Genomic DNA, 22,119 nt, shown 5'->3' on the forward strand with positions numbered 1-22,119 from the left:
TTGCGTCTTCATCGGTCCTGCTTTCTGCTGAACGAGTCCGTAATTGCCGTGCTGACCGTGACGAGAACATGGAGGCCATCTTTGCCTCCTTGGGGCCTGTTTCACCCGCTTCAATTTTCAAAGAAGAGGGTGAGCAGGAAAATGAGGCCGGCAAGGAGACCGAGCAGAAGGATCAGCAGACCGGCGACGGGCACGCCGAGCAAGAGGTGCAGCAGATCGGCGATGGGGGCGCCGAGCAGGAGGGAGGGAGGAGGGAGGCCGAGGCTGAGACCAAGGTCGACAAGGAGAAAGAAGCTGAAACCCACAGGGAAGCCGGAGACGAAACTGGCGGAGTATGATTTCGTCTCCCTTCTCTTAGTTTAGTTTCTTTCTTTCTATTTGTAAAATGGCCTTGAAGCCCTCCTTGTGTAAATTTTTTCTTGTGAATGAAAAAAAATTCTTCTTTCTACACTCGTGTCTTCCTTATAGCTCTTCTTAATCTCTTTTACTCCTATTGTGGTTTACTGCCTGCTCGGTAAACTGAAATGCCGAACTGACATAGCTGCTTCGTATTCTTAACTCTAAGGAGCTGGAGGTACTTCACTGGAAGCGGCTATACTCTTTGGCTTTAAATGAAGCTGAGAAAAAAGCTATAGATGACCAGGTGAAGTATGATGAACTCTTGGCTCGTTTAGTGGAGCTGGAGTCCAACAATAAGGACTTAGAGTGCATAAAGAAAGATCTGGAGGCCGAGCTGAATACTGTCATCGCTGAGAGGACTGCATATGAAGATTTCATCTGCGGGCGCGGGGGAATGACTATATCTGATGTTCAGAATCAAGTTGATGAACTGTGGGAGAAGCTTCATGTACTCCGGGAGAACAATGTGCTGGAGAGCTCGGCTTGCCAACAAGTTGTGAAATCATTGCGGCGCTTGGCTTCTCTGTACGACATCATTCTTTCCCGGCGTCCCTCAATCGAGAGATTCCTTAGCCGTTTCCCGCTAACAGATGCTCACACTCCAACTCAAACCTCTAATCCACTTACTCAAAATTCTACTCCAAATCAGCAACGGACTCAGGAGCAACCGGAAACGTCAAGACAAGAACGCCCTGAAGTTCGTAGAGGAGTTGTGAATATGAGTGAGCAAGATCAGCGAATGCTTCGTGAAGAGACTCTTCGCCGCCGAGGTGCTAGAACTTCCCGGACTCAGGGAAGAGGCGGTAGGTCGATCAGAGCATCTCGTCCACCTACTTATTCTTCAACTGCTCGGAACGCCCGAACTCAGCATCATGAGGATTTTTCGGATAGGTGGCTCAACTTTAGCAATCGTAGACAGTAGAATAGTCCTTTGTAATGGTGTAACGCATTCTCGTAGGGCAGCGGAATTGTATGCCCAACAAGACTTAGTAAATGAAATTTTTTCATTTCGCTTCTATCACTGCGTATTTACAGTTCAGCGATTTTTTATTTCATTTATTGTACTCGTCCTCGGTCTTATGAAGTAAACTCTTCTTTAACCGGACTTAGTTAGTGTCCTTATTTGGCGAGTTTTATCGCTTGGATTGGACATTCCCTAGTTAACCGGAGTGGTTTTCGGCTTATTGCAGTTCGTTTCAGACGAATTGCTTGTTTCTTAAGCTGAATTGTGGAATCTTGTATCTTCCTTAGAAGCTTGGACTCACAATTGTCTTTAATACATGATCTAAAAAAAAGGGATCAGCCTTTAAGGAACAATATACCTCAGTAACATTTGTAAGAGACAAAACGCACATAGAGAGACAAATAAAAAGGACGAAAAAGATTTTAAACTTTTTAAAAAACGACAAGTATAAAGAACAATAAAAATATGAAAGCACATAACCCTAGGACTGAACTAGACACAAGACTGACCGGACCTTGTCTCTTACAAATAGAACTTCTTGAGGTTGGAAATATGCCATGTTCGGGGTACTTGTTCTCCTGACATGTGAGTTAATTTATAAGACCCTTTTCCCAGGACTTCTGACACCCGATACGGACCTTCCCATGTGGGTTCAAGTTTGCCCAGCTTTTCTGCTCGGCTTACTTCATTGTTTCTCAATACGAGATCTCCCACTTGAAACTGCAGCTTTTTCACCCTTTGGTTATAATACCGGGTTACTTGCTCCTTGTACTTGGCTTCTTTTATGAAGGCCAATTCTCTTCTTTCTTCGGCAAGATCTAGTTCGGCTCTCAGTCCGTCGCCATTCAGTTCTGTTGAGAAATTAAGGGTTCGGGGGCTGGGTATGCCGATCTCAACCGGAATTACGGCTTCAGTGCCGTACACTAGACTGTACGGAGTTTCACCGTTGGAGGTTTTTGGTGTAGTTCGGTAAGACCATAGGACTTGAGGAAGATTTTCTACCCATTGTCCTTTGGCTTGTTCTAACCGAGTTTTTAATCCTTTCACCAAAGTACGGTTTGTTACTTCCGTTTGTCCGTTTGCTTGTGGGTGAGAGACTGAAGTGAACCGCTGTTGAATATTCAACTCTTGGCACCAATTCTTGAATGTTTTGTCAGTAAACTGAGTCCCATTATCTGAAATGAGGATATGGGGTATGCCAAATCGGCAAACTATGTTCTTCCAGACAAAATCTAATGCCTTTGAGCTTGTTATCGTAGCTAATGGTTCAGCCTCCACCCACTTTGTGAAGTAATCCACGGCAACGATCAAGAATTTCATTTGCCGGGGAGCTTGTGGTAGTGGTCCTACTATGTCTATGCCCCATTGCATAAAAGGCCAAGGGCTTTGCATAGCACATAGATCAGTCTGCGGCGTCCTTGGGATATTTGCATGGATTTGGCATTTCGTACATTTCTTAACTAGCTGTACTGCTTCTTGTACCAAAGTTGGCCAATAATATCCCCATCTCAGAACTTTTTTAGCTAATGCTCTAGCTCCGATGTGGCTACCGCAAGATCCTTCATGAACTTCTCTAAGGATGTAATCCGTCTCTTCTGGTCCTACACATCGCAATAACGGTTGAAGGTAGGACTTTCTATATAGGACTCCTTCATGAAGTTCATACCGACGTGCTCGGCATGTGATTTTCCTTGCTTCTCTCTTATCCTCGGGCAGTTGTCCTTGATCTAGATACTTTAATATTGGCGTCATCCAGTTTGGTGAACTGGTTACTGAGTGTACTTCAGCTTCATCAATGCTTCTGTGCGGTAATTCCTCCACCTTTGAGCTCGGATATGAGGCCAACTTACTTAAAGTATCTGCTCGGCTATTTCCCGCTCTGGGAATGCGGATTATCCGAAAATAAGAGAAATTTCGGCTAATACTTTGCGCTTTGTCCAAGTATTTTTTCATCCTTTCACCACGGGCTTCACTTGTACCCAGCATGTGATTCACTATGACTTGTGAATCACAATGAATTTTGAGAGATTTGACAAGTAGACGTTGCGCTAACTGAAGTCCGGCAAGAAGGGCTTCGTATTCGGCTTCGTTATTAGTGGTTGGGAACAAGAACCGAAGTGAATAAGTTACTTCGTGTCCGTCGGGAGCGATAAGTAGAATACCAGCTCCACTTCCTGTCTTATTCGAAGCTCCATCTACGAATCCAATCCAACAGTCCGGCGGCTCTACTTCGGGTTTCTGGGGCTGTGTTAGTTCATCATTGGTAGGATTTTTCTGTTCGGCAATAATAGGGATTGCCTGATCGAACTTTGCCTCTACAAGAAAATCTGCCAAGGCTTGTCCCTTGATGGCTTTCCGAGGTAGATATTCTATTGAATGTTCTCCCAACTCTATGGCCCACTTGGCAATTCTGCCTGATGCTTCTGGCTTAGTCAAAACTTGCCGAAGTGGAAGATCGGTTAAGACGCATACTTTGTGAGCATAGAAATATGGCCGCAGTCTCCTTGCTGCATTTACTAATGCCAGAGCAATTTTTTCCAGAGGTTGATACCTTGTTTCGGGACCTCTTAATGCTCGGCTTGTAAAGTAGATAGGACGCTGTTTTAGGCCTTCTTCTCGTACAAGCACCGCGCTAATGGTTTGATCTGATGCTGCTAAATATAAGAATATCACTTCGGCATCTGTTGGAGCAGAGAGAGTAGGAAGTTCGGTTAAATAACTTTTGAGTTCGTCAAAAGCCTTTTTCTGTTCGGCTCCCCACTCAAACTTTGGTGCCTTCTTCAAAACATTGAAGAACGGCATTTGCTTTTCGGCTGCTTGGGAAAGGAATCTATTCAGTGCGGCTAGACATCCAGTTAGCCTTTGCACATCATGTATGGACTTCGGCATTGCCATGTTCTGAACAACTTGAACCTTTAGGGGATTTGCCTTGAGTCCTTCCTTTGAAACCCAACAACCCAGAAATTTTCCCGAATCTACCAAAAAGGTACATTTTTGGGGATTGAGTTTGAGGTTGGCTTTTTTGAGCACGTCGAGAGTGGATTTGAGATTGTTTTCGTACTCCGAAGTGCTTCTGCTTTTAACAACTATGTCGTCAACATATACTTCAACCTCTTTTCCGATCAGGTGCCGAAATAGCTTATCTACCATCCTTTGATATGTGGCTCCGGCATTCTTTAAACCAAATGGCATCTTTTTATAAGCAAAAATACCGAAGTCAGTAATGAAAGCCGTTTTTGAAGCATCATTATCATCCATTAAAACTTGGTGGTATCCTTTATACAAATCAAGAAAACAGAAAATTTCGAAGCCTATCAGAGCTTCTACTTTTTTATCTATGTTGGGAAGGGGGTAGCAATCTTTAGGACAGTGCTTATTTAGATCCGTAAAATCTATGCACATCCGCCATCCTCCTTCTTTTTTCTTGATCATCACAGGATTGGCCACCCAAGAAGGATATTTTACTTCAAATAATACATCCGCTTTCAGTAATTGGCGGACTTCGTCATGGATGACTTGATTTCTTTCTGCCGCAAAGAGTCTTTGCTTCCGTTTTATAGGCCGGACTGAAGGATCAATATTTAACCGATGTGTAATTACCTCGGGAGACACTCCAGTCATGTCCAACGGAGACCACGCAAAGACATCTTTGTACTCTTTGAGGAGCTGGATGGTCTTTTCCCGGAGTAGAGGTGTTCCCGCGAAACCGATCTTGACCGTTCTGGATGGATCATCTTCGTATAACTGAACTTTCATCGAGTTCGGCTCCGGTGTGACTTCGTTCATTTCGCCTGCCTCTGACTCCGGCTGCTGTGATTGCTATGCTTGATGGTGCCGATCTGATTGTTCGGCACTTTTAAGCGCAATCTGCAAACATTCTTTTGCTCTCTTTTGATCACCTCGGATGACTGCTATCCCTCCTTTAGTGGGGATCTTGATTGTGAGGTGATAAGTAGAGCAAATGGCCCGAACTGTGTTGAGCCAGTCTCTTCCCAGTATAATGTTATACGGGGATCGAGCTTTTACCATAAAAAACTCGATCACCGTACTGGAGCTAGTAGGCGCTCTTCCTACCGTAATCGGAAGGCTGATAATACCTTCAGGGCGGGTGTCCTCCTGGGCGAAACTTTTCAGAGGAATTGGGGCCGGACTGAGCCGAGCTGGATCCACTTCCAGTTTATCAAAACATTCTTTAAAAAGAATGCTAACCGACGCTCCTGTATCCACAAACACTCTGTGGATCAGTTTATTTGCCACTCCAGCTTGAATGACAATAGCGTCTTGATGAGGAGAAATGGCCGGGACGGGATCTGCATCTGAAAATGTAATTACTTCCTCCTTCTTCAGCCTTTTATGTATTGGCTCTTCTCGATTGAAGCCTCTGCGCTCTGATTTTAGAGACGATTTAGTCTTCCCGGCTGGGAGAGCGTCAATAGTCTGGATCACTCCATCATATTGCGGCTCGTCATCGTCTTCGGGATCCTGTTGCCTTTTAGGATCCTGAGGAGCGCAGTTCGCACTTCTCTGTTTCTTATTCTTTTTCGGCGGCTTGCTTTGGTATTTTTTTAACGTCCCTGCTTTCACAAGAACATCAATATCTGCTGCCAAATTTCGGCACTCCTCGGTATCGTGACCGTGGTCTTGATGGAAGGAGCAATATTTATCCTGACTTCGGCGCGTGGCCGATTTCGTCATCGGCTTTGGTTTTTCGAACATATCAGAATGCAGTTCGAAAATTTCCGCTCTCGACTTGTTCAATGGTACGAACTGAGCGGGTGGTTTCTCAGGATTGAGACGTGGTCCCAATCTGTCTTGTACCGGTGCCCTTTGAATTCTTTCAAAAGGAGTTCGGCGAGGATGTCCCTGATCGCTATGATCGGGCTTCCTCTTGTCTCCTCTGGAAGAGCTGTCTAAAGACCGTTTTCGACGGTCTGCCTCATCAGCACGAGAAAACTGGTCCGCAATGTCCCACATCTCTTGAGCTGTTTGCGGACTGCATTCAACGAGCATTCTGTAGAGAGCTCCTGGCAGAATTCCATTTTGGAATGCCGAAATGACAAGTAGATCATTGAGATCATCTACTTGTAGGCATTCCTTGTGGAATCTTGTCATGAAGTCGCTAATCTTTTCATCGCGACCTTGACGTATAGAAAGCAGCTGAGCCGAAGTGATTCGGGTTTCAGCTTTCTGGAAGAACCTCCTATGAAAAGCGTCCATTAGATCTCTGTAAGATCTAATGCTGCCTTGAGGGAGGCTATCAAACCACCTTCTTGCGTTCCCGATGAGCAGCTCGGGAAACAGCTTACACATATGAACCTCATTGAGACCTTGGTTCGCCATATTATACTGATAGCGTCCCAGGAAATCATGAGGATCCACTAACCCGTCATAAGTCACTGACGGAGTTCGGTAATTCTGTGGCAACGGAGTTCTGGTGATATCATCCGAAAATGGAGTCTTCAGCGCTCCATACATAGCGAATCCGACATCTCTACGGTATGGTGGAGATGGAGTTCTCCTGTGATTTCGGTAACAAGGAGGAGAAGGAACATATCGGTGGTGAGGATTCTTTCTCCTGGAAGATACGACACTACTGCGGTAGTGACTTTCATGTCTGGAGGGGGAGGGAGAATCCGCCGTTTTCTTCTCCGGCTTCTGGCTCTTTTGCAGGAATGTTAAGAACTCATCCTGCTTCTCAGCCAAGAACAACTTGACAGCCTCATTCAAATCGAGCTGCTGGGGAGGCTCGGTGCGATGACTTTTTGAGTGGTTTGTTCTTTCACCGTGAGAACTGGAGGCAGATTTCTCCCGAGGCTGTTTTCCAGACCTACGGGCTGGACTAGCTTCCTCACGTTCATCACGGACGGAAGTATGGGTATTATGTGATCTGGTACGCATTTTTTGGTGGAAGAGGATCAAAAACTCGCTTTTATCACAGTTTTGGTTTTCTGTGTTCCCACAGACGGCGCCAGTGATGATTTAGCGAATTTTTGATGGGAATAAATGCAAGTAATAAATGAAGATCACAACACTGAGAATTACGTGGTTCGATTTACTGAGGTAAATCTACGTCCACGGGAAGAATAGAGGGCAAATTTGTATTGCTTGATCTAGCTTACAGATTACAATACTGATTTGCTATATGAGATTCAGGATCTAGAGAACTTAACCCTGGTCTATCTGATCTAAGTTCTATTTATACATTCGAACTAAGATCGTGGTTTGCAGCCCTGGTAGGGGGGTTGATAACTGCTTAATACCACTAAATAGATCGTGGGTGTAATGGAGGTCGTGGAGATCCTGCATGGGTCCACTATCTCCTTGTTCGGTCGAATACTGAGACCGAACTGCTGAACTTTGCCGATCAGCTTTTGCCGATCTGAGAGTTGAGCTCGATTGGTCGGTTTTTACCGAGCTATAGGCTGTGACCGAACTCTTTGGTTGTGCCGAACTGATACTCTTTCTTGGGTTTTGGGCTGATGGGCCGTCACTGCTATTGGGCTTGCAATTATTGTTTAGTTGTTTAGTTCGTATCCCATCATTCATAATTCATCCAACGTTGCGATGAGATATTAGAAAAAATACCACCTTATCTTAATTAGTCACAACATAATTAACCTATAAATAATGCAGTGGGATTAACAATTTGTGATCGATGGATGATCATTAATTCAAATGAAATCTGAAAAAGAATAAAACAAAATTCTAGTAGAATAAAAGTACAAGAAAAGAGCACTTGTTCAACTCCCTCCTACTACTAGTTAGTATCTTCCAATTCCCCACCCAATTACTCTTCCTGCATTAGTATTAAATCACAAGAAAACAAAAATTAGTAGTATTAATTAAACACATAATTAGTTAGTTACTACCAAAACCATCCACATTTGTTGTTTAGAGAGAGAAATGACCTCACTCTCTGGGTGTTTTGCATTTATAGCATTCCGTCCTGCTAGCATAGTTGTGCATGGCGCATCCTAGTCTGCAAAAAATAAAAAATAAAATAAAAAAATAGCAATATAAATCAATAAAGATGAAAGATGAGTACAGTAATTAGTAATTACCGATTGCAAATCCAGTCGCCGGTTTTCCAGCCGGGAACGGCCTCGTAGGCATAGCCGCCGTAGGTGCAGTAGGTCTTGACAGCGCCGCAGCGGTAGCAGGTGCTTCGGCTGGCGTAGTTGTGAGCGCCGCAGTTCATGGCGCCGCAATACCAGTCCCCCGCCATCACCTCCGTCCTCTGCGCCGCGGCATACGCCTCCACCTCAGCGGCGGTGGAGTACTTGGGGCAACTGCACCGCTGGCAGGCCTCCCGCTTCTTGAAGTTGATGTGCTGGCACGCCTGGCACATCCAATCTCCTCCTTCTCTACTCATTCTCTCTTGATATGTATTTTGTTGTTGTTGAAGGTGGTGGTAAATTAGGAGAATGGATATCATGGGGTTTATATACTAGTGAGGGAGGCCCTGTGGGCCCCTAAAACTTGTGTTTTGTGTCGACTTGTCTCTTCAGATGGGATTCCTATCTGACGACACATTTTTTTCCTATCCAGAAACGTGCATATGAAGGTAAGGTGGCTTATAGTAAAATCGTTCTAGCTCAACACATGTCTTATAGTATCACCTCATGCTCATGTTCGGTAAGGTAGATAACTCATATACAGATTAAATTTTATGATTTTTATTCATAGAATTTCATCCCTAGATAAGTTATCTACCCTACTTAGGGTAAAAATTAACAAACTGTTACTTTGATGGACTATTCTAACTATCGCTAATCAAATTTTTAAATGCGGCCATCAAGCTTAATTTTGAAAGAAATTGTAATTCTCTTATGGTTAAAACTTATACTAGTATGGAAATTGGTAAGTTGAAAAAAACAAGTGATAGATCAATAATGGTGCCTTTTGGGTGATTCGATATGCATTATTACTGAAAAAGAGTTGGAAATATTATTCTGTATTCTATGCCCATTTGCGGGGGTAGCTAGGCATTATGAGGGGTAGATGTTATTTGTGAATTGTGAGGTGCCTCCATATATTATTTCATTTTCACCCCATATACTATACTTATATACATAAATTAATTGTCACAATCAAATCAAAGATAGATGTCTGTGTGTATTAGTAGTATATGATGTCAATTGTGGTGTATATTAGCACTTAATACGATAAAATGTAATGAAACTATATTTTCAATGCTATTTATAAGATGATGGAAATACGTATAGCTAGAGGTTTTATATGGTCCGGTCAATGTGGTTCAGGCTAGTGTAAAATAGGAGAAAGAAATGAAACAGATAAAAAAATTTGGAATCTATTCCTCATAATGCACATCCATTGTCAAATTCCAATATTCATCCTTGCACCCTTCTATATTCCTTCTTTTCTAATAATAATTCAATAGATCACCCCATGATGAATCACCAATGCCTATATTAAATTACTCATCTTCTTTTTAAAAAAATTTACCGAATCAAAGGATGGGTTCTAAAAACATAAATTTTGTTTTTGGAGTTGGTAAATAATAGTACTTAAATTAGTTTGGCAAAAAAAAACATGGTGTAATTGTTTGGTAACATATTCTTACCAATAACCAGGCACATTTCATGTTTTTATAAACTCGATCCGGCTTGAATAATGATGTATACCACCTTCTTTGAGCATTTTTGTTTGCATGCAATTTTCAACAATATTATAGTGCAATTTAATGATTATGTACATACCTTCCTTGACCATTTTTTGTTTGCATGCAATTTAATAATGCATGCATGTGGTTACTCCTACTATGCATTTAACATGCTTGAGTTCATAGAGTAACAAAAAAGCTAGAAAAAGAAAAAAAAGTAGATACTGCTATAAAACGGCCTCTCATAATTTCTACTAATTAAGGAGGCAAATTCCAGTTTAATTGTAAAGAATTTTTTAGTGCAATGCTAACATGAAAAAAAGTTAACATCTTTTTGCTTCAAAAATAGATAGGGTATATTCTGCAAAGCTTTTGCCTGTCTGAAATAATTGACTGACGGGCTATAATTTTTTTCATATTTGTAAGATTCCTAGTTATTTTACACCTAAAAAGCTGACATTATTATGGGAGTGAGCGAATAAAATAGATCGAGAGGAATATATGACTCAATTATTAGATTAATCTATTGCTTTGGAGACCATTATGTTACTACGAATCAGATAAATTTGACTTTTGGTAATTAATAGGCTAATTAGGATAAAAATGTGAGTCCAGATGGATCAAATATTCTGTTTGCCTCTACTTTAATTTGTTGTGAGCATAATGCATTTTACAGTAATTCCACATAGACAATTTCCATTTTCATTTTTTAATTAAAACTACAATAAAATCTTTACTACTATTATATAGGACGTTCTTGCGTCCAAAATTGCACATTAACTAAAGCTTACTTTTTTACTTTAAAAAATCGTTAGGTGAAGTCTTGAAGTGATACTGTATTTACTAAGTTAGATGTTAGTTACGTTCATACTACTATTTTTAATTCTTCATTTTGTCCTATTTGAACCGCCATTGAGCATGTGGTGAACCCCCTTCTCCAGAGAAAAATATAAAAAAAACTTTAACAAAAAATAAATTCTTTAGATGAAGCCCCTGAATATTTAAATGAAGGAGGATCCAGGAATATCATAAATATATAGTTTGATATTTAGCCCATCTATAAAAATATTACCCCGTATCTTTTTTACCAAAAATGAATGTGGACGATAAAATATCTTATTTAAATTTTATTATTTTTGATAAATAATGTTTTTTAATATTTCTTAAACTCCTGCGAGTAAAGAAAGCAGAAAGAGAGTTTGGAGGGGTCTGATTTTTCCTTTTCTTGTTAATAAAATGAAATTCTTTACATAGATACATACATACCCTATTTCACTTCCAAATTCGTTCTTCATTTACTCTCTAATTTTTTCAATTTTAAATTCATTTAACGAGCTTTTTAATCAATATGATCCACAAGATGACGAGATGAATGAATTTATCCTCCCAAATAATGCTGCTGCTTCACAGGGTTGAATGATGGTTGGATCACTGATGACTACGGCTGAAAATCAAGATCTTATTGTGGATGCTTCATGGTTGGATTGGATGCCCTACACTACATACTTTGCTGCAAAGAGTTGAATTAGGGTTTTTAGTTATCTTTATTTTATTTTCAGTGGGAGGCTGACGTGGTATGACATCACGTGACATGTTAGACCCCGGATTCGATTCGATAAGAGAGAATCACAGTTTCGATATTACAAAAATAAACTTATTCAATAGTTACTCACCTATTTATTCCCTCGGAAAAAAAAGAGGATATTGTTAATTCTCCAAAATAATTACATCAGGAATCAACATCGGGCGACGTGAAAAATAGCCACTGCTTTTTTATTCGTATAATATATGATACTGATTTTTTATATCATTCCAAATCATCCAGAGACGCAAAATTATGTTATCATTTGAAATTAGTACTATAATTTAATTTCACGAATAAAGATTCTTGTTTTCCTTTTATATGCACTTTACTTTAGATGAATTTGCTTCCAATTAATTATAAATTCTTGGCCAAATTGCCTGTAAAGTCATAAACTTTTAAAATACTTAGTTTGGTTTTTTTTTTCTGTTTAACTTTAAATGTTGCAAGAAAAGTCATGCACTTTACCAGACTGTGTAAATTTCTCATCCGACCCGACCCGATAGATTTCTGGCACAAACTTATCCTACGTGGCGCGCCGTAGGCGTGACTTGGCAACTCCACTAATTCTGATTGTTTGTCTTCCACTAATCTCAAACCCTGAACTTATTACAAACATACAAGTAGCACAAATAAAAACATACAAATCGAATTCAGCATAAAAGTAGCATTAACTCCATAATTTGAATTGAACCATAAATTTGTCATTTGCCAAGTCACGCATGCGGTGTGCCACGTAGGATAAATTTGTGTCGGAAATCTATCGGGTCGGTTCGGATGAGAAATTTACACAGTTCGATAAAGTTCATAACTTTTCATGCAACATTTAAAATTCACGGTAAAAACCAAACTGTTTTAAAAATTCATGACTTTACATGCAATTTGCCCTAAATTCTTCAATTAGGCATGAGATTTGGTCTTCCTCTACAAATCCAATCCATGCATGATGCACAAATGACGGATTTAAGGTTTGAGTCATCTTAAATGTGTGTGTATTTGAGAGAGAGAGAGAGCAAATGTTGTAGATCATAAATTATGCTTTCAAAATATAACAGCTAGCCCTTTCGACCATGAAGCCTTTTACAAATTGGGGTGGGGGATAATAATTACTTTTAAAAAGTTAATTACAGTATATGTTAAATGGGGAACATGCTTTACATTAATTGGACCCAGCTCATACATTATCCCCAGGATCTGAAATACTATTATTCAGTAAACTCCCCATAATGGTCTAAACCCTTCATTTCACCCTCACAAATTCAACTATAAAATATTTCAAAATACCCACTTTCCATTGCAAATATGAGAAATAGTTACGAAAAGATAGAAAAATAATAATAATAATAATAATAATAATAATAATAATAATAATAATAATAATAATAATAATAATAATAAAATACTCCTATAGTACATTTTTAGAATTGAAGTACTGTTTTACTTGTAGTTGGCAAATTCAAAATTAAATTCACAACCAAACATATTAATAGGCGACGCAATTCACACCCACACCTGTAATTTGTGCTAAATTGCCTTATTTAAAGTGCAATTTACAATTGAATGTATCTTAATTGTGAATTCAGATTTCAGGGGTTGAATATTAAGATTAACTTCGGCAATATTTTAAGTAAATGGATGTATCAAATTAAATATACATTTTTAACAATCCAATTATCTATATATAGTGATTGAATGGGGTGCTTGTGACTATGTGAAGTTTGAATTGAGCTAACACTTTACATCATTTTTATACATATAAAAGTTGTCATACAAACACTGATTCAAATGATATTTTTATGATTACAAAATCGATGGTTGCATAAATGTGTTTAGAATCGAGTGGTATGATTCTTAACAAACATACAAAACACACCCCTCCTTTCCTCCTCAAACAAAGAGTAAATTAAATGGCAATATACCACGATAGAAATAGAACTCTGTTTCTGTCCTAAATCCATGTAAGTAAGGGTAAGATCAATCCCAACAACCTAAGACACAAGAAGCAGAAACACTACACAACCCTCAGCAACCACAAGCAAAATGTCGACCAATTTCTTATGCAGCATCAGCACGGGACGCTTGCCATATGCAATCATAACAGGAAACTTGCATCTGCTATCCGAGGGGTCCTGGTCCGTGATCACGGCCAGGCCCGCGAAATCGCAATCCCACTCATTTTGATCCTTCAACTGATAGTACATGTTGAACGCGTACGACGCGTTCCCCTGCAGGCTCAGGTGATTGCACGACGAGCCGTAGCCCAGCGCCGTGCAATCAGACTGGCTGCAGGCGTAGTCCACATTCTTCGCCAAATCCCACTCAACATCCTTGGCGCGTGGGTCCAACACGCACCACCGCCTCCCCATGTAGGACACGCCCTGCACGGCCACGAGGCTCCTGTTCTGATGCGAGCCTGAGATATCGAGCTCGTATTTAGGCCTACCATCGAATTCCAATATCCCCCAGTGTCGCTCGAAGCTTCCTGGGTCGATGCTCTTGGCATCCTCGTCGATCAGGCTGAATAGATAAACATCTATTCTGCCTTTTCTCAGAGGTGTGCCCTGTCCACTCATCACGTGTTCGATTAGACCTTGATTGAATCTCTTAGCACTCTGTACATTTGCATGGACGTCACCATCAGTGGGCCATCCCACTTCACCAACTATGATCTTCATGTCAGGGTACCCTGCTCTGGTGAGCGACCAGAGCAGGGTATCTAGATTTGCGTCAAACACGTTAGTGTAGACGCAGTTTCCGTCCCGGAGCGGCTTGTTGTAGCCGTCGAAGAAGGCAAAGTCAAGGGGGAAATAGGAATTTCCGTAGAGGCTCAGGAACGGGTAGATGTTGACGACGAACGGGGCGTCGTTGGAGTAGAGATACTGGACGATCTGGACCGTCAGATCGCGTATCTCAGCGCGGAACTCGCCCGCGGACGGCACTGGGTTCGACTCGGGCGAGTTGTAGACGTCGGCGTTGAACGGGACCGTGGCCTTGATCTTTGACCCGAGGCCGGCATTGTTGATAGCTTCCTGGATGTTTTTCAACGCCGGCAGCGTCTGCTGCAAGTAGGTCCCGTTGTACGTCTTCAAAAACGGCTCGTTTCCAACGGCTACGTATCTACATACTAGATTAATCAGTTTTTTCTTAAAATTATTTTTTTATAGGCAAATGAATTGAAAGTTAAACCTGAGACATGTGGTTTCAGACATCCACTCTTCCACTAGGCCAACTCACACGTACTAATCAGTTTATTCTTGAATAAATGTACTGACTATATAATTAATTAAGAAGAGCCTTACTTGATGTTGACTCCACCGGGGTAGGCGTAAGCAGTGACGTTGGCGTCGACCCACGAGGCGGCAATGGAGGGGTCGGAGCTGATCTCGGCCAGCATGTAGTTGGGGACGGCGAGCATGACCTCGATGGAAGTGCCAGATAATGCATCCAAGATGGCCTCGTCGGCGTCGAATAGCTTCACCTTGTTGAAGTTGTTGTTTTTCAGCATATCAACGACGCTCGAAGGAGGCAATTGATGTGTTGCCATTGTGCCCCAATTCACTCCCACACTATTGCTGCTGCTTGATGATGATGATGATGATGATGATGATGATGATGATGATGATGATTTTGCCATCATCATAATCACACACAACAAAACAACCACATTTTCATGATAATTTAACTGTCTTCTCTCCATTTTGATTGAGGGGATATATTGTGCCGAAGAAAAAGTGGTTTTGGTTTTGGTTTTGGTAATGGTGTTTACTCTATTGTCTTTATGGTGTGAAATTTCTAGATGATGAAATTAGATTGGAAAGGGAGAAGATAAAATGGAGAGGTGAATAAATCAATAAACAGATTCGTTTCTTAATTCTGTTATTCAGTTATGCATGGGATTACGAGGAGACCCACTGTGAAAAGTGTGTGAATTGTGATGGGGCAGGTTGGAATTTAATTGAATTGAATTTAATTAAATTGAATAATGATGATAATCGATGTTAAAAGTTGAGCATGACGATGCCATGCAAAGATTTAATCTTGATGCGTTAAGCCAATTGGCTTCTACCAGATGGTAGGCCACAATTGAGTCAAGTCGGCCCACTCGCTCTCTCTGTATTACTCCTCCGTCCACCAATAATCGTATCATAGTTGATCAGGTCAGGTCAGGTAGCCTTTGTAATGAAAAATGAATTGAAAAGTAAGTAGATATGTATCCTACTTTTATATTGAATTTATCATAAAATGATAGTGAATTGAGTTAGTGAAATGCGTGACTTACTTACCAAAACTAATAAAAATGAAATGAGACATTTATTAGCATACAAATGAAGTAATAGTATTTATTTATTCTAATCTATAACAAACACATAGGGAAAACAAAAAAAGTGAGCTAGCTAAAGCATCCTCAAATTTTTAGTAGGTCTAGTTAGAATAAAAATGGATATATAGTATACATTACTGATTTTATGAAGATTAACAATACCAATATCATCCAGCGAGTAAAACACAAAATATATAGTACTATAAGTTTTGTAAGAGGTTGGTGTGATAACTTTGTTGCTGAAAAGAAGTGACTTTTGATTAAAAAGGATTATAAGAAGCATTATTTAATTAATTAGGCAATGCATATAAAATAGTGAAATAATGCTTTAAATGGATTTGAAGTTAGCCCTTCAAAAATGCATACTTTCCACCCCAAATCTACGTGTTCTCATCCCACTGCAAATCTTCCTTTCTTTCTTTTCATTTTGCTTTTCGTATTAATGTTTCAGCTTTTTCCAATTTTTTCTCACAAACTTTTTTCTCGTCGTCACAAAAGATATGGTGCTATTCCAGTTAAGATTAATGTATTCTTTTCACTTATCTCTTTAAAAGCATGTTTGATAGAGTGTTGACTCTATGGTTTACTTGGGGTTCATCCATTCATACTCAACGATGAATTTTGTCTCTAAAATCTTTTACTCACACACACTAATATCTACACAGTTTTGCTCATTTAGGTTGATTAATAGAAAATTGGATTTTTTAGATAGCTATAAGTGTAAGATATCTTAATTTGGCTAATTCTAGCAAGCTACAACTAATTATGTTCTTGGTCTTATCTGTTTAAGTTTAAAGTTCGGTTATATTATTAGAGTTTAATCATAATTTTATTGGGCTTTAGGCTGACCAACCACTATCAATCTATGAATAAAGAATGATGAAATTACATGTCCTAAAACAAAATAACAAAATATATAAATATAATAACAAAATAAAGTTAAGGAACAAAAGCTTAGTCATTTCGTATCATAGATATATAAAGCAAGAAAAATCATCAAAAGTTTAAAGTAGTCCTTTAGTGATTAAGTTTCAAAAGTGAAGGATAAATATAATCCAATGACCATAAAATATAAATATGATTTAATGAAACACTATAAAATGTAACAATATTAGTACCTTATATTCCACTCACCAGAATAGTTTTGATAGGTTGGTGGACTGGCTTTTAGTACAATTTTTGTTCTTATCCCTTCTGTTTTAACTTATGAAAAAAAATTAATAATCCCAGAGTTTTTTTTAAATCCTACTTTCAAACAATGATACTGTTGTAACCGTTGATCAATGGAGATTGGTTGAGGAGACTCAACATCATAAATGTCACACTGATCTCCTCAACCTCATAAATGTCACACTAATAGTGATGGTGGTGATTTGTGACCATTGTGGACGGAAATCATTAGATTCAACCACGACACTAAATACACTGGCGATCATATAAATGAGAGAAGTTAAACAACTATTTAAGGACATATTATAAGTTATAATACACTTCATGTTGTTGATTGAAAATAAAAAATACTACTATAATAAATATATAATTATCCTATATCAGTGTCAATAAAAAACTTAAATCACTATATAAGTTTTATGGGTCACTCTTCCTATTACCAATTGGTTAAGGATGAAACTATTGAATTTCCATCATAGTATCAGAGCTATTGTGTATTAAATTTAACTGGCCTAATAATATATTTGAACTAAAAAAAATGACCACCCCAACAATATATCTGAGGTTTAAATTAGGGCCAGTGATCCAACTAACCAGAAAAAAATCCGAACTCCTCCAAGGTTCACATTAGAGGATTTGAGGGAGGGTATTAACAATTTAAACTAAAAAATAATATAGAGAAAACTAAAATAACTACTCTCTCAGTTCAACAGTAGTAGAGAGCCATTTCATTTCCTGCCCATATTTTGGAAAAAATAATAATAAATAGTTAAAATGGAGAAAAAGTAAAGTAAAAGAAAGAATAACATAGATAAGACTTTCTCTTCATTATTCTCTCTCCACTTTAACTATTTATAATCATTTTAAATGAGTGCAGAAAATGAAACGACTCTGTTACTATGAAATGAATGGAGTATATCAGTAGTATCAGGGTCACTCCTCTATCGTCAATTAGTTTTAAAATGAAACTCATGAATTTCTATCACTTCAAAATGTTTAGAAGAAAATCACTATATAAGTCTCTCTCATAAAGTTACTCCTTCTATCATTAATTAATTTAAAAATAGAACCCATAAATTTCTGTCTAATGTTTAGAAGGAAGCTCAACTGCTCAAGAAGTGACAAAGAAAGCAGATTTGTGTGAGAGTAGGACAGTTGGTAATGTTCCAAAAAAACATTTTGGTTGGACGGTTGAATAGAAGGGGAATGAATGTCTAGACGTTTAATTTTTATTTGTTGAATTGGGGTTATATGCTTTGTTGTATTGCTGTCTTTTGCTCACCCTCTGGTTTGAGCTTTTGAACACCAAAAAAAAAAGGACATTCACATTGACATGGAAATGGGAGAGTGGGATAGCCAACGGAGATGGAGGCTTTCTTGAAGAACCAAGAAAAAAAAGGTGAGGTTTTTAAGGAAAATACGGGGATTTGAGGATTGGTTTCTCGACTAATCTTGTATTTTCTTCATTTCTAATTTTGTAATGCATGTTATCCAATAGCTTTGGATGGAGATGCACCCAAACTGTTACATCAGGACAATAAGATAGAATTCGGTTATTCCATGCTCATGAGGTGATCAAACTAGATATTCGATTCTAGGAAGACTGCTGCAAACTCTTATACATGGGGTTCTCGGATCAATATATCCAACATGTCCTTCATCATATCCCAACCTATATATCATAGGCAAGGACGTGTTGCTTGGAGAAACTTGACTCTCCTCGAGCGCAACTTCTTCTTTAGCTTATCCTTCAATTAAAATTCAATACAAAAGGTAGACTTCACATCTCAATGTTAATGAATTGATGATGGTTTGTGTGTTTTATGTAAGGAAGAGCCAAATACCATGGACAACATTTCTTCAACTGTAAGTTCTCAAACTGCCTTTCGTATTATTGTCGAACTACATTTTCAAATAACCTTCCTATTAGAGAATGAGTATTTGTAAAGATGAGGTAAACCTAATAGTTATTTCTCTTTAACTATCTATTAATCTCTTTCTTTGTAGATGCTCTTATTATTGTCCCATCGGATATTGTTCTATATCTGAAATCATCCAGATTTATATTAGGTCGCTATAATTCAAGATGATTGTTGAGTTCGGTTGATCACTGAATTGCTCAAGGCATGAGACTCAGTTACATAACGGCTACTTACTCAAGAGTTTGTTAAAAGTTGGTTGTGAAGATGAACGGCTGAGATGTGGAGCGAGAAGTGAAGGAATCGGAGCCGTTCAATGCATATATAATAGAGAGTTTCTGTTAAAAGAAAAGGAGAGAAGAAACCGTGAGATACAAGAGAAGAGAGAGTTTATTCACCATGTCAAGATCCTTGAGAGTTTTTTGAGTGTGTGAGGTTCACATCGAGTTTTGTGAGAGTAATCTTCTTTGTACTGTGTATTCGTAGTTACACACGTATTGTCTTTTCTTCTTCATCTTGTAAACCCGTGGGGAAGGAATAAGATCAAGAGCACTTCCCGTGGATGTAGACTTTTACGTCGAACCACGTAAATCCGGTGTCATTGTTTTGTTTCTTGTGTTGTTGCGTTTCCGATCATACAAACCATCTCCAACTTTCAATTGGCGCCGTCTGTGGGAACCGAGTATGGCGATGGCGCGATACGAGACAGAGAAATTCAATGGCAGAAATGATTTCGCATTGTGGCAGATCAAGATGAAGGCTCTACTCACCGCTCAAGGGCTCGATGATGCTCTTGAACCGCTCAAACTGGATGACGAGACGACTGATAAGAAGCCTGAAGTGTTCAAGAAAGCTCGAAGCGCTATAATTCTCAATCTAGACAACAAACTCATTAGAGAAGTTGCGAAGGAGGATTCTGCTGCAGGAATGTGGAAGAAATTGGAAGAGCTCTACATGACGAAGTCCCTAGCTAACAGGTTGTATCTCAAGCAACGTTTATATTCCTTTAGATTCTCTGAGGATAAAGGGATTTCGGATCAACTTGATCATTTCAACAAGATAGTCGATGATCTTGAAAATGTTGATGCCAAGCTAGAGGAGGAAGACAAGGCCATTGCCTTGTTGAATGCTCTCCCAAAATCTTTCGAGCATTTCAGAGATACCATGTTGTATGGCAGAGAAAAAGCCATCACACTTTGGGAAGTTCAGTCAGCCCTAAAGTCCAAGGAGTTGCAGAAAGCGGGTGGCGTTCAGGAGGGAGCAGGTGACGTTTTGAACGTCAAGAAATTCAAGTCCAATGGGAAGAACAAAAGTAGCAAACCCCAATTCCAAAAGAAGAAAGATAAGGATGAAAAGAAAGAGTCCAGATCTTGTTTCCATTGCAATAAACCTTGCCACTTGAAGAAGAATTGTTATGCTTGGAAAAGAAAGCAAGAAGAGGAGGCTAAAGCTCAAGGGTCATCTGATGTCACCCAAGAGAAGGAGGATCTGCATGTTCTGAATGTATCAGAATCCGATATTGAAGAGAGCTGGATTGTTGATTCAGGGTGCAGTTACCACATCTGCTCTCACAGAGAATGGTTTGAAGAAATCAAGCCGGCTCAGGGGTCAGTCATTCTAGGTAATGATCAGACCTGTCTTGTGCAAGGAATAGGAAAAATCAAGCTGAAATTGAGAGATGGAGGAACAAGGATACTCACTGATGTGAGATTGATTCCAGAGATCAAAAGAAACTTGATATCTCTTGGGGTGTTGCAGTCAAAAGGGTGTGGTTTTAGATCACATGGAGAGAACCTTGAGATTTATAAAGGCTCTCAAATAATACTGACAGCAATGAGGGTAAGAAGCCTGTATTACCTGGATGCAAAATCTGTCACTGGACAAGCTCATTCGGTTCAGAAAGTTGAGACAGATTTATGGCATAAGAGGCTGGGACATGTTGGTCTAAAGGGAATGAAGATGCTTGAGAAAGAGGGCCTAATCCAGTGTTCAGATATTGAAAGCTTCAAGAAATGTGAAGATTGCATAATGGGCAAAAGCAAGAAACTTCCATTTCCAAAAGCAAAGCATATTTCCAAAGCACCACTGGATTATGCTCATAGTGACCTATGGGGTCCGGCTCAACCTCAGACAGTAGGAGGAGGAAGGTATTTTATGTCCGTAATTGATGACTTTTCAAGGAAGCTAGGGATTTTTGTGCTCAGGGAAAAATCAGAAGCTTTCAAAAGCTTCAAGATATGGCATACTCTGGTAGAAAGACAGAAAGGAGTGTCTCTCAAGTGTTTGAGGACTGATAATGGGCTGGAATATCTCTCAAATGAGTTTGACATCTTCTGCAATGATAGAGGAATTCGAAGACACAAGACAGTAGCAAGAAATCCTCAACAAAATGGCATTGCGGAAAGGATGAACAGAACAATAATGGAGAGGGTTAGATACATGTTCTTGACTTCTGATGTTCCCAAGAAGTTTTGGGGGAGGCTGTCATGACAGCTTCTAAAGTAATCAACAAGTGCCCATCTTCTGCTATAGATTTTGAAATTCCAGACAAAAGATGGTATGGAGAATCTCCAGATTTTTGTAGACTCAAACCGTTTGGATGTAGAGCTTATGCTCATGTAAAGGGTGGAAAGCTGGATAGCAGGGCAATAAAGTGTATATTTCTGGGCTATCAAGATGGAGTCAAAGGATATAGGCTATGGGATCAGGAATCTCAGAAGCTGCTGGTGAGCAGGGATGTTATCTTCGATGAATTGAGCATGCCCTATGCTGAGTCAATCTCAGATCAGGAGCCAGCAGTTCTAGCCTTGAGGTGGAGCCTCTGGATGTGAGTGCAGCTGAACCAGAAGCTGATGTGCCTGAAGCTAATGTGCCTGGAAATGATCTCCGTAGTAATGAAGATACTTTGAGCAGTGGTGGCTCTTACAGATTGGCCAGAGATAGGCCTAGGAGAGCGACAAAACTCCCAGTAAAGTACAATGATTATGAGATGCTTTTCTATGCACTGTGTGTTGCAGAGTCAGTTTTATATGATGAGCCTGCAAATTTCCAAGAAGCTATGAGAAGCTCTGAGAAGACACAATGGATGAGGGCTATGAAGGATGAAATAGACTCATTGTTGAAGAATAAAACTTGGGTATT

General features: G+C 39.5%; 2 protein-coding genes across 3 annotated transcripts; both read right to left on the minus strand.

Annotated features, from left to right (window-relative positions):
- Positions 1-7,973: 7,973 nt before the first annotated feature.
- Positions 7,974-8,759, minus strand: LOC121747494 (zinc finger Ran-binding domain-containing protein 2-like). 2 transcript variants are annotated; one of them, XM_042141539.1, is made up of 3 exons: positions 8,425-8,759; positions 8,272-8,342; positions 7,974-8,159 (listed from the first exon to the last, which is right to left on the minus strand). In XM_042141539.1, exons 1-2 carry the CDS (start codon positions 8,733-8,735, stop codon positions 8,273-8,275), a joined length of 381 nt encoding a protein of 126 aa, XP_041997473.1. In that variant the 5' UTR covers positions 8,736-8,759; the 3' UTR covers positions 7,974-8,159; position 8,272. The 2 variants fall into 2 exon arrangements, with proteins under 2 accessions (XP_041997473.1, XP_041997472.1); XM_042141538.1 differs by having other exon boundaries at positions 7,974-8,342.
- A 4,585-nt stretch (positions 8,760-13,344) lies between these two features.
- On the minus strand, positions 13,345-15,510 carry LOC121746912 (glucan endo-1,3-beta-glucosidase 8-like). The gene is made up of 2 exons (XM_042140871.1): positions 14,868-15,510; positions 13,345-14,685 (listed from the first exon to the last, which is right to left on the minus strand). The coding sequence occupies exons 1-2, from the start codon at positions 15,263-15,265 to the stop codon at positions 13,557-13,559; spliced, it is 1,527 nt and encodes a 508-aa protein (XP_041996805.1). The 5' UTR covers positions 15,266-15,510; the 3' UTR covers positions 13,345-13,556.
- Between the last annotated feature and the right edge of the window lie 6,609 nt (positions 15,511-22,119).

Source organism: Salvia splendens, chromosome 9, assembly GCF_004379255.2.
Source record: "Salvia splendens isolate huo1 chromosome 9, SspV2, whole genome shotgun sequence".
NCBI lineage: Eukaryota > Viridiplantae > Streptophyta > Magnoliopsida > Lamiales > Lamiaceae > Salvia > Salvia splendens.